Here is a 13,836-nt window from a genome sequence, read left to right on the forward strand (position 1 = left end):
CTGCCCCCCCACCTACTTGTGATTTCTCTCTCTGTGTGTCAAATAAATAAATAAAATCTTAAAAAAATACATTTAAAAACTTTTACATGTGGAACACCTGGGTGGCTCAGTCAGTTAAGTGGCTGCCTTCTGCTGAGGTCATGATCCCAACATCCTGGGATCAAGCCCTGCATCTGGCTCCTTGCTTAGCCAGGAGTCTACTCCTCCCTCTTCCTCTGCCTGCCATTCTGCTTACTTGTGCTCTTTATCTCTCTGTCCAATAAATAAATAAAATATTTTTAAAAATTACTGTAATGAGTACCTCACACTATGTCTCATAAATTAAAAGACCATTTTGTATGAAAGAAGAAGGAACCAGGTGATATGGACAAAATAGCAAAAAATTTTTAGTATTTTATTAAGCATATTTTATGAATATAATTTTATATTACTCTCAAAATAAATTATTGTTTTATTCCTTAAGGGATTTTCTTTTTAGGAATTTTTAATTTTTATTTTATAGTAGAAGACATTTATTTTTTATTTTTTACGATTTTTATTTATTTATTTGACAGACAGAGATCAAAAGTAGATAGAGAAGCAGGCAGAGAGAGAGGAAGGGAAGCAAGCTCCCCACTGAGCAGAGAGCCCGATGTGGGGCTCCATCCCAGGACCCTGGGATCATGACCTGATCTGAAGGCACATGCTTTAACCCACTGAGCCACCCACGTGCCCTTAATAGAAGGCATTTAGACTGTGAGTTAGAAAAGACTTTAAGTGTAATCACAACATTATTTAATGGTTGATGCCATGAAAATTCAAAGAACAGTTCTATGGTACGGTTCCAAAGCACATTGCTTTTAACAACCATAGTTAAATCTTATTCACACTTAAATAGTACTCACAGAACAATCCTAATGTCCCCAATGTAAAAATCTAGTTTTAATGACACCACCATTCAATTTTGGTAATTTAATATGCATAATTTAAGCATTCATTATTTAAAAGTTACTTATGCTAATATCTTTACATGTTCTCAGCAATCGGTTTGGACTCCTGTCCTGAACCACAAACTCCTAGCAGTGGAATGAAAATTGGAGACAGATATATGGTTGGTGATGTAGTATCCTTTCAGTGTGATCAAGGATATTCTCTACAGGTAAGGCTATTTTTAAATTATAGTTTGGATTTGCATTGCTTTTTCAGAATATTTTAATGGAGTGATGACTGATAATCCAAAAGTTTTAAAACAATATTGACTTCAAACTGTATACTATAGCCTTAAGCCAAAAGTTATTCAATTTGTCCATAAAACATACTCATGAGAGAAATTACTAGAATAGACTAAATATGCTTTGTTCGCAAGTAACCAGAAATTATTTTTGAATCAAAATTAATCTTTACTTTACAATTTTCTCTCTGTTCAAATAGGATGTACCAACTCTACTCTTGGCTCTTTAGGATTTGAAAATAAAACAAAGTGCTAACTAGAACATTAAATGAAATTACCATGAAAATAAATTTGTGAAGTTAGTGAAAATCAACCAGAAATATATGTTAGAGGGTCTCAAATTTATGGTTCCATAAAAATCTCTCTAAAGAATTGACCTAATGGGCGCCTGGGTGGCTCAGTTGGTTGAGCAACTGCCTTTGGCTCAGGTCATGATCCCAGACTTCCTGCATCGAGTCCCGCATCGGGCTCCCAGCTCCTTGGGGAGTCTGCATCTCTCTCTGACCTTCTCCTCACTCATGCTCTCTCTCACTCATTCTCCCTCAAATAAATAAATAAATAAAATCTTAAAAAAAAAAAAAGAATTGACCTATTAAGTAACTGAGAAAAAACAAAAAAAGAGGCAGCGACTATTTCATGTTTAATAAATAGGTTCCTTAGAGAAAGTAAAATTAAAAATTGATGATTTATAGTCTTTAACATTTCATTATAAATTACTAGTCTCAGAAGTACAATCCGATATTTCTGGACTTTATATTTCAGTTTAAAATTTAATATATCTTAATTGACTCATTTTAATATTTTATGAAGTATTTTTAAATTATTCTTTACCGTATTTTACCTTGAATATTATTTAAATTTATTATAAATATTTATATATATGGTCATTTCACTCACATAATCATTGAAATATCCCAGTAGAATATGTTTCAGTGGAAAAATGTTAAGTTTAAAAAGCATAATTCTGATGTGATTAGGAGTCTTAGTTTTTCTACCAGGACCATGTCACTTTTTACATTTTATCACAAGGTATATAATTAACTTTATTATTTCAAGTTATACTAAGAATTCTAGCCAAAGTTTAAAAATATGAAAAATGATAATATATATTTTATTTTTATAATAACCATTCACTGTGTTATGTTTAATTTAGTCTTTTTAAAATGTGTACTGAACTGCATCTTTTTTATGTAGGGTCATTCTCACATCACATGTATGCCTGGACCTGTAAGAAGATGGAATTATCCAATCCCAATTTGTTTGGGTAAGTTGAAGAACTGTAAATCACTGATAAGCTTTGTCAAATTTTAAAGATATACCCTATGTTTAATGTTGCTGAAATATATAGTTTGCCTTTTGTCAGGTTTTATGGAAATGATATTTTAAAAAATATTTTATTTATTTATTTGACAGAGATCACAAGTAGGCAGAGAGGCAGGCAGAGAGAGAGGAGGAAGCAGGCTCCCCATGGAGCAGAAAGCCTGATGTGGGGCTCCATCCCAGGACCCTGGGATCATGACCTGAGCTGAAGGCAGAGGCTTTAACCCACTGTGCCACCCAGGCGCCACTGGAAATGATATTTTGAGATAAATATTTCACATCTTTTTTTTAATTTTAAATTTTTACAGTTTTTTTTTAAACCTCAAACTACAATATCAATGGATGACTTTAGAAATTGAGAAAAGGTACTATGTTTTTCAATCTTTGGAAACTTTTCTCTGTATTATATGATAGAAATATCCATAGATCAGGAAAATAAGTAAGTATCCCATTGCTTCCTATTGACCCAAAATAGATAAGGAATCTGGAGTCTACCAAAGAGAGCATGACATCACATGAAATGTCTTCACTGTTGACAGCCAGTTGAGATATGGAATATATAAAAATAACACTTGGATCTTACAAAGTGTGGGATCCAGTTTTTGCCTTAACTTCATCCTGCATCCAGTTATTTCTAGCCACTTTTTCATTTTCTTTTTCTCTTCCTCAGTTCTGGTATCAGTGTGCAACTGTAATATCCTGGGATCTATAGAGTATGAAAAAGAAATGTGATATATAATCCCTATTTTTAAAACATTCATTTACCATTTAGAGTGATACAAATAAAAGACATGAATTAATAAAGAAACTCAGTGTCAAGTTATATAATTCGCTGCATCATAGATCTTCAGAAAGATAAGATGGTATTAACCCAAGTCATTGGGAAATAGCCCATAAAATTTACAGTTTTAGATGGTAATGTAATTAAGATCAATAGATGAGGAAGATAGCCTTTTCTGAGTAGGAAAAAGGTAAAAAGCAAGAGTTGGTGTGATTTATATGACTTAACCTCTGTATTATATTAGTTTGCTTGAGCTGCTATAAGAATACAATAGGCGAGTGGGTTAGACAACAGAAATTTATTTCCTTACAATGTTAGAAGCTAGAAATCCAAGATCAAGATGCTGGAAGGGTTGTTTTCTTGTGTGGTCTCTCTCCTTGGCTTGTAGATGGACATAATCTCCCTGCATCTTCATATGGTCTTTTCCCTGTGTGCAAATACCTCTGGTGTCTTTTCTTATGAGGACCACAGGTACTGTTAGATTATGGCTCCACCCTTATAATTTCCCATAACCTCAGTTACCTCCTTAGAGGCCCTAATTCCAAGCACAACCAGATTGTGAGTTAGGGCTTTCATGTATGAATATAGTGGGAAGGTGGTTTAATCTGTATTGCTTACATGCATCCTATTCTTGAGTCCATTAGAAAATAATGTTTAGGAGTAAGGATGTTTTTAAGTGGCAAAAGATATTGAAAGCATTCAGAATTTAGGTTGGATGATATTTTTTAGATATGACCAAAGTTTACAATATATAGTTAAGTATGAAAGGCTTAAAATGACTCACAGTATGAGCCTATTTTCATTACATGCATCCCTGTATAAATACACACATATATTTTTCTGCAGAAAAAGAAATACAAAATTTAATAGGTTATCTATGGGTAGTAAAATTAGAGGACATTTTCATTTTTCAGTCACTTTTATGCATTTTATAGATTTTTTCCAATAAACTTGTACTGTATTTGATAAACAAAATACTTGAAGTGATATCATGGCCATATTATAAAGAGAAACTGAAGCATAAGGCTGATTCAGATAATGTCTTAAAGCTCTAGATATCAGGTAAAAAGGTTGTACAGCCTTGTGGACTGGAAAATAAACAATCTTCCAGATATTCTGATGGATGGAAAGAAAAGTCACTTGAGATTTTTAGGTAATAGAGACAAATCAGAAAGAACAATCAAAGATGATCTTATCTTAGAGGACTATGGTTGTGTTTACCTTGGAGGCTAACCTCCAAGAGGTTAATAAGAGTGTAATGGGGCAAAATAGAATCTAATACAGAGTCACTGGTAGAACACACAAAATTGTCATTAAAGACCCAGGAGTGTGTGAAATCACAGAGATATAGGGAAAACAAGCATGAATGCAGAGCTGAAGGCAGATACATTTTGGGGTTTCTTTTTTATGTGTTTCATGACTTGTCATTCTTTCTTTCTCCTTCATGATTTCTTCTTCATTTTATTTCCTTCTTTCTCCTCTGATTTTGGTATTTAAACTCTAGAAAGGTGAACAATGCTGAGTACAGGATTTTCAGGTCATATCTGAAGAGAAAGAAAGTAGCAGAATTGGAAGAACAATGAGCAGGTGAAAGACGAGATTTTGAAGGCAAGAGGGAAGATAGTCCTTGTGCTCTTTTACCCCAAGTTCTGGATAAAGCGAAACAAACCTACAATGCAGTCTTGTCAGAGATTGTAAAATATTTTTGAATGGCCAAAATATTTTCTCTGTCCCTCATTAATTATCAGACTCTGTGATGAATATATATGAACGATCAAATTTTAGAAAAAGGAAATTTTGAATCTTAATTGCACCTGTACGTTGACAATTACTCTGGTTTGAGGATAGATGAGCTGAGATTTCAGAAAGATGAAAAAATGCACAGGTGTATCTTTAGATATCAATGGAAAGAAAGGTTTATGTGACTATTGCTTTATTATATATATATACACACACACATATAGATATAGATTCACATACAATGGTAAGATGATATAATTTATTCAGTTCACATAGTTAAAATAGCTATCAAACAGGTTACTAATATACAGAACATTGATGATATTTTTACTGAATTTGCTTTTATGATATACAATCTGAGGTTTGAGTATCTTTTATTATTCTTCACAACAAATAAATGAATGTAACTGCAGGTATGTGTTATATACAGGTAGTTTTCAAACTTAATGCACAACCATGACATTTTATTCTTTTTTTTTTTTACAAGTTTTTTTTTTTTTTTAAGATTTCATTTATTTATTTGACAGAGCGATAACAAGTAGGCAGAGAGGCAGGCAGAGAGAGAGGAGGAAACGGGCTCCCTGCCAAGCAGAGAGCCCTATGTGGGACTTGATCTCAGGACCCTGGGATCATGACCTGAGCCGGAGGCGGAGGCTTTAACACACTGAACCACCCAGGCACCCCCATGACATTTTGTTCTTAATCCCACAATTAACAAATGTGTAGTTTAGTCCTTATATGATGAAATAATAAAAATGTACTTTTTTTTAAAGATTTTATTTATTTATGTATTTTTTATTAATTTTTTTATTTTTTATAAACATATATTTTTATCCCCAGGAGTACAGGTCTGTGAATCACCAGGTTTACACACTTCACAGCACTCACCAAAGCACATACCCTCCCCAATGTACTTTTAGAGGAAAGAATTAGTTTCTCAAATGCAATGACTCTTTTAATACATGTTAAATAGTTATATGTAATCATGAGCTTGGCTAATTATCTATTCTTATAATTTTTGCTAATTTATTAATAGCAAATCAATATAGTAGATATTCCAGAACAAGCACATTTAAAAATTATGTCGAATTTCTCAAACTGGCGTGCATCTTGTTTTTTCTTTCTCTAGGCTTGGTCTAAATTTTTTAGGATAAAGGACAGCCATATCCCATGTGTGTTATGTGAATCCATGACATATGACTGATAGAAACCAATCTCTTTCTTAAAACTCTTTAACCTTCTCACAAAAAAAAAAAAAAAAAAAAAAAGGAGGGAAGGCTGGGAAAAAGTGTTCCCTTATGAATACAGTATTTAGAATGGATATTATTGGCTTGATTTTTTTTTTTCTAAATTGTGTCATCTTTGGAACGAATGAAAACATTCCTGGAGGTACTCACAGATAAGAAATAAACTGCCTGCTATGGAAAAGGACATATGCTCCTTGTTTGATTGTATTCACTGCACATAAGCTACTTCTTGCTGGGCAATAATTGATTTAGCTTGCATTTATTGCTGAGGAAGGAAGTATATTGTCTTTTTAAGCTATTTTAGAAAATGCATTGTCAATTGATTATATTTGATTACTAGTGTATGGTATGAATGAGAGTTGACAATATTAAAATTTATGTCAAACAGTTTTAACTCAGACTTAAGACTTGAAATGATTTCAATTTGTTTTTAATACAGTAGAGTATTCCATTACTCTGGCTTACATGGGATCTCTCCTTTTGTAGCTCAGTGTGGTGGTGCAATGTCAGATTTCAGCGGTGTGATCCTCAGCCCCGGGTTTCCTGGAAACTACCCTAGCAGCTTAGATTGCACATGGACAATAAAGCTGCCCATAGGTTTCGGTATGTATAGTAAAAACATGTGAGAAAGATTTCTGTATCATGAATGTATCCTTATAAAGAAATATCAAGGTCTAGTAAAAACTCACAAATTATAGTTTACTTTGGGATTGCCTATAGTTATATAAATTGAGGAGTGAAATTTGAATTGCCTGAGCCAAATTTGGTTGCTGAAATCAAATATCTTTCACTTGAAGTACTAGGATAATTAAAGAGATATGGGCCTTTTCTAACTTCATAGTTAGATGGCAGGTAGACAGGTAACTTTCTGATATTTTTCAGTTGATTTGTATGGATTTATTCTGATTTCGATGTATGTGGCAATAGTAAATTCAATGTGATTTTGTGTATATTCCTTTTTATAACTCTCTTCTTGTTATTATAACCAAGTGGTGTGTGTGTGTGTGTATGTGTGTATAAAATAGTTTCTAGTAATTTATCAAATTTATCTAATATTCATTCCAAATAAATAAGATTTTACATTTAAAAGTAGTACAAATTTGTAATGATGGGTTTAAATACCTATGTAGATGTAATGCTTTCTAATTTTAATAATATAATTATCAGTTTTGGGTATATTGCATTATATATATAACATTTCATGGATTCTTTCTCACTCTTCTATCACTAATATATTCTCTTGCAGCTTCATATCCTTTGGGTTTGTATATGCATAACTAGAAGTGCTAGATGGAAGAAAGTCTTATTTATTAAATCACTGAAGATGAGGATGAATAGATTCCCTGAACCACACAAAACCTGGTGGATTTAGAGCAATTAAGAAATTATGTACTATCTCACTTATTGAGGACTGAATTCAGCACCTTATTACCCAAAACCATCTATGAATTAAGCTTATATTTAAATAAATATGAATTAAAATTCATATTTAAATATTTTACATAAATTCACAGAAAACTAGTTTTGACATTTCCTTCTGAGTGCATGTTATACTCCAAGTACTATGCTAAATGGGAATAAAATGCATAGTGAAACAGACTTTGTATCTTTCCCCAGATAAGTTATAGTCATGATGAGGCAACAGGTTGTCAAATATGCTATTCAATAAACTAGAATAGATTACAGGACTGTAGTTAGTACAGACATCCAGGAAATGGATGCCTTATCCAGGAAATGCAGAAAAGTCTTGCTAGAGGAAGTAATTCCTAAATTGTGATTTTGTAGATAAGTAAAAGCCCAACAAAGAGGGTCCAACTGTGGGGAACTGAAAAGAAATTATTGGTAAACAGAGTGACACATGGAAAGATGCAGATGAAAACTGAAGAAATTCAACCAACCTGAATGCAGTTTGGCCGGAGGTTTTGGGAAAACAGGAAGCCACAGAAAGATGTTGGAGGACTTTCTAATGAGGATTATCCTGGTTACTACATAATTGTGCTTACTTTGAAGTTATAGTCAAATTCTATGTCCATTCACTGAATAACAATACTGATATAAATGAGTAAGAGATTTGAACTTGTGTGGTTATTCTTATGTGTCTTTTACCAGCCACTTAGGAGGGCTCATCCCATGTTGCTTATGGAGCTAGCTGAATTATTTTATTTTATATTTTTAAAGGTTTTATTTACTTATTTGTCAGAGAGAGACAGAGCACAAGCAAAGGGGAGGCAGGTAGAGGGAGAAGAAGCAGGATCCCTGCTGAGCAAAGGGCCAGACACAGGACTCAATCATAGGACCCTGGGATCAAGCCTGAGCAAAAGGCAGAAGCTTAATTGAGCCACCAGGCATCCCCAATTGAATTATTTTAAAATAAATTATTAAACATATTTTCAGTAGAGTCATCATATCATTTTCAAGTTACCTCTCGTTAATACATCCTTGATTTTAGAAAAACTGATTTCATTAAAATTAGAAATAATACACATCTCTATTTTTAAAATGAAAACATAAGAGACAATTTCTGATTTGATTACATTTAAGTAATACCATTGTTCTCTGAGTTTTGGTTGAATCAAAAATTAGTTCTACTCTATTTCAAAAAAATAGTTTGTAATTTTTGAAAAGAATATTGAATACATATCAAAAATTAAAGAAGTATTCTCTTGTGTCTGTAAGACATTTATTGACAAGATAATTTGTGAAAAGGAGGCTTGGGAAATTTTTGGAAAGAAATATGCAATTCTTGGAGCCTCTCATATTAGGATAGCTTGTTCAAATTTCTAAGAAACTTGTATAATTTTACAGAAACCTGATTAATATTTTAAATCCTATTCCCAGTGTTTCCCAAATGTATTTGCCCATGGAAATCTTTTCGCATGTAACAAAAAGTTTTTGTAGAACTCTTTTTCCAGTAACAAAATGTGACTTTAGTTGAGACCTCCATTGTCGTTATCAAAAGCAAGAGTCCAAGAGCCAAGAGTGCCTGAGTTTGAATTTCAGGTCTTTTAGGTCATTGTATAATCTAGTGTATTACTTAGCTTCTCTGTGCCTTGGTTTCTTTATTTTCATGAGTAACTGTGAACATTAAATAAATAACGTGTATAAATACTTAAAGTGTCTAGCAAACAATAAATGCCAGATTTTATTTTTAACAATTTGGAGAATGATAGGTGGAAAAAAATCCCCTTAAGTCACTAAAATTGAATATTAATTAGGTAAGCATACCTCAACGAGGCTCTCGTTTTATATTTCCCATTCTAGAAACACTTCACTATCTCATGTTTTAGTTATATTTATATAAATTTTGAGACTATATTGCAATATTATAGCATATAACAATGATCACTAGATTTTCCTGGAATAATTATATAAAAATTAGCATTATCTTCTTATAAACTAGTAAAAGAACACATTTATAAATTACATGCTTCTAATGCTATATTGGGGAAGTTAATGTATCCCCAATAGAGGAATGGCTAATTTCTAATGGAATTGTATTATATTAGTAAATGAAAACTTTGCAATCATATTTTGGCCTCAAATTGGACAAATACACCAAATGTTTTTTTTACCTCTAAAAATTGTTTAATCCAATTTTAAATGGTATCAAAGAGCAAGAAAGCCACCTTTTTGGTTAGTTTTATTATGGTGACATTATAGCAAAATGAGATTCCCCTATGACAACTAGTGGGCATTTGAGAGCAGTATTCTATTACTTTGAACCATGACAAAGCTAGTTTCCTGGCAAAGGGCAAACCCATGGCCCAGACCTTGAGAATATGCCTCGTGACCTACATGGAAACATATATATCTACATTAATGGGATTGTGTGTATAAATGCATGCATATTCAATTGGATAAATCAATAAAGTAGTATTGTTTGCTTTTCTTCTTTAGGTGTACATCTCCAGTTTGTCAATTTTTCTACAGAAACCATACATGATTATTTGGAAGTAAGAAGTGGATCCTCAGAAACTAGTACTGTTATTGGCCGGCTTAGTGGTCCTCAAATACCATCTTCCCTGTTTAGTACGACTCATGAAACCAGTTTGTATTTTCACAGTGACTATTCACAAAACAAACAAGGGTTCCACATTGTATACCAAGGTGAGAGGTTTAACAAAAAGTGGAAGCTCATTTCGCTCCAAATCAGCTATTAGCAATTTAACTAACTCTAAGTATTTTCTATATTGTGTTTTAGAAAGCCTAAACCAAAGGCAAGGCTAAATTAGGAAGATTTTTTTTTTTTAATAATGCAATTTTCAGGCAACTGTATTGGGAAGATGATGTCTTTCTGAGGCCTTGGAAAATTCTAACCATGAAAAAACGATTGAATTAGTATTAATACACAATTAAATTAAGCAAGCCAATGCAAGGCAAACTGGATATCAAAGATTTATCTTTGTTTTTCTATTAAAATAAGTGTATTGAAAATATCTTGCAGTACTCATATATTCTGTGTAAAATTTTCTTTTGCTTTATAATGATAGAATAATATGACATTCTTTCATTCTATTCTATTTCCATGAGAATATAAAATAAATACTTTGACAAGACTTTTATCTCTTTTATTTTAATTTTTTTTAAGATTTTTAAAATTATTTGACAGACAGAGATCACAAGTAGGCAGAGAGGCAGGCAGAGAGAGAGGAAGGGAAGCAGGCTCCCTGCCAAGCAGAAAGCCCAATGTAGGGCTTGATCCCAGGACCCCAGGATCATGACTCGAGCTGAAGGCAGAGACTTTAACCCACTGAGCCTCCCGGGCATCCGGATTTTTATCTCTTTTGAATAGACTCTGACTCTCCAGATTCAATCTCAAGTAGATTAGAGCTCCACTCCATTTCTTCATTTGCATAGTATAGTTAATGATAGTACCTCCCAGATTGTTTTTAACTTTATATGATGAAATTAATGTAAAATATATGACATGAAGTATACTATTATTAGATATTCAGAGCATTTTAGGTATTTTTATGATTATATTATTTCAGATTTTAAAAGTCTAGGACTTTTAAACTTTTAAGACTAAAATTAAACATTTAAAGTTATGATGATTTTTTAATGCAATGTAGTTCCAATGACTGCAATTTTTAATCAAATAACATTTAATTGCATCTCGGCCATAATTACCAAAAGATTTTATGAGTATGTGATACTTTTGAATGTGAGCTACACAAGAACAGGCATCTTTGTCTTATGTGTCAATATATTTCAAGGGCTACAAAGTAAGAACACAATAAATATTTGCTGAATAAAAGCATATACCCAGAAGGAAATTTAAGAGTAGCTAAAATAGACGTCATAAATTCCAACTACATGGGTCTAAAATAATTATAATTTGCATTATGCTTGAATACATTACTTAAGAACACAATATCACACATCATCATTTACATAAAATAGAAGTAATTTCTGCCACCTCTCAGTACGGAATCAACCATGTTCCCAAGGAATTTAATTATTTTAAAAACAATTGGGCATTTCTTTTGATGGCTGCATAGTATTCCATTGTGTATATATACCACATCTTCTTGATCCATTCATCTGTTGATGGACATCTAGGTTCTTTCCATAGTTTGGCTATTGTGGACATTGCTGCTATAAACATTCGGGTGAAATGAAATCTTGCCATTTGCAACAACATGGATGGAACTAGAGCGTATCATGCTTAGCGAAATAAGTCAAGCAGAGAAAGACAACTATCATATGATCTCCCTGATATGAGGAAGTGGTGATACAACATGGAGGCTTAAGTGGGTAGAAGAAGAATAAATGAAACAAGATGGGATTGGGAGGGAGACAAACCATAAGTGACTCTTAATCTCACGAAACAAACTGAGGGTTGCCGGGGGGAGGGGGTTTGGGAGAAGGGGGTGGGATTATGGACATTGGGGAGGGTATGTGATTTGGTGAGTGCTGTGAAGTGTGTAAACCTGGTGATTCACAGACCTGTACCCCTGGGGATAAAAATATATGTTTATAAAAAATATATATATATATACAGTGGAAAAACAAAAAAACAAAAAAACAAAAAAACAAAAAAAACAAACAAAAAAAAAAAGAAGTGAAGGGGTAGGAAGCCTAGTCAAGAAGCTTAGAGGAAGAACTACTCAATTTAAAGCAAAAAACAAGAACCAGAGGTACCTGGTTTTCTCAGTCAAGAGGGTGTGGGACTCTTGATCTTGGGGCCATGAGTTTGAGCCCCACACGAGGTGTGGAGATTACTAAAAAATATAAATTAATTAAATAAAACCTTAAAAACAAAACAAAACAGGGGCTCCTGGCTGGCTCAGTTGGTGGAGCATGCGACTCTTGATCTCAGGATTGAGTCCCACGTTGGGTGTAGAGATTCCTTAAAAACAATAACATCTTAAAAAAAAAAAAAAAAGACTAAATAAAACAAACAAAACAAAAACAAAAACAAAACAAAAAAAAAAAACAAAAAAAAAAACAATTGGGCAATGGATTAAGTTTCTTATTTGCTGCCAGAAGACTTGGAGCTATATTTGTAGTCCTTCTCTAGCAGGTGTTCATGGCCTATGCCAAGCACCTTGTTATTTACTTTAAACCAGGCTTCATCTTTTTATCCTTCCCTCTTTTTCCTTCTGCCTCTCAAAATAATGCTCTTATTTGAATGATGTATAACTAGAATTTGAATTTTACTAACTGCCATTTCAGTCAATGTGCCCTAAAAAAAGATTCATTATTTATATAACAAATACATAAAAAATACAGGATTTTTATTGTTATTGAAATATTAATATTGTTGACATTATAGACATGTGTTACATCATTATAGCTCACTAGATATTATTTGTGAATTATATTTCATTTAAAAACTATCTATACTTTTACACATTTATATTATTGAGCTAATGGCATTTTTGAGAAATAAGTTAATTTATACAGATTCAAAGAATCATTACTTTTAGATGTTTTTGTGATCAGATTTTAAGAGCTTTCTGAATTTTGGAAAAATGTATATTATACAATCAAGTGTAACCTTAAACTGGAAAACTTCCTTCCAAAATTAATGTTATTGCTGGCAGTCAGTTAAGTTCTGTATTGTATATGATATGGGGTGAGGACTTTTTCCTGAATATTTAAAATCTATTTCCTCTATACTAAAATCTATACCACCAAGACCTTCATTGCCTGCAGTTGAAGTAGCTGCTGTGGTTCCCAAAGTCAAGCCTAAAGAATTCTGTCCAAGTCCTACAAATAAACCAAATATAATTAAAAAAAAAATCTATTTCCTCTATTTCCTTATTAAACTAAAATACATAGGAGGGTAAAATGTTACAGAGTTCATTGCAGGATCATACATTTGTCTAGGTCTATCCTATTCAAAATTATCTAATTAACTAAACTTATTGTGATTGTCGTTTCACAATATATAGAAGTTAAATCATCATGTTGGAGACTTTAAACTCATGCAGCACTGTATGTTGATTGCATCTCAATAAAACTGGATAAAATCTGTTAAATGTGAATAAAACTTTGAAAGGGTTTGTTTAATAGAATGATATACTCTAACT

At 32.6% G+C, this 13,836-nt stretch overlaps 1 protein-coding gene across 2 annotated transcripts in view; it reads left to right on the forward strand.

The window, feature by feature from the left end:
• CSMD3 (CUB and Sushi multiple domains 3) overlaps positions 1-13,836 on the forward strand; it is a 1,244,673-nt gene that overhangs the window by 1,123,031 nt on the left and 107,806 nt on the right. For both annotated transcript variants that reach the window (XM_059165746.1, XM_059165745.1), the window contains 4 exons: positions 1,020-1,138; positions 2,405-2,474; positions 6,785-6,901; positions 10,196-10,405. In XM_059165746.1, coding sequence (XP_059021729.1) covers positions 1,020-1,138; positions 2,405-2,474; positions 6,785-6,901; positions 10,196-10,405 — 516 coding nt within the window. The remainder of the gene's footprint in view (positions 1-1,019; positions 1,139-2,404; positions 2,475-6,784; positions 6,902-10,195; positions 10,406-13,836) is intronic.

This window comes from Mustela lutreola, chromosome 3, assembly GCF_030435805.1.
Source record: "Mustela lutreola isolate mMusLut2 chromosome 3, mMusLut2.pri, whole genome shotgun sequence".
Classification (NCBI taxonomy): domain Eukaryota; kingdom Metazoa; phylum Chordata; class Mammalia; order Carnivora; family Mustelidae; genus Mustela; species Mustela lutreola.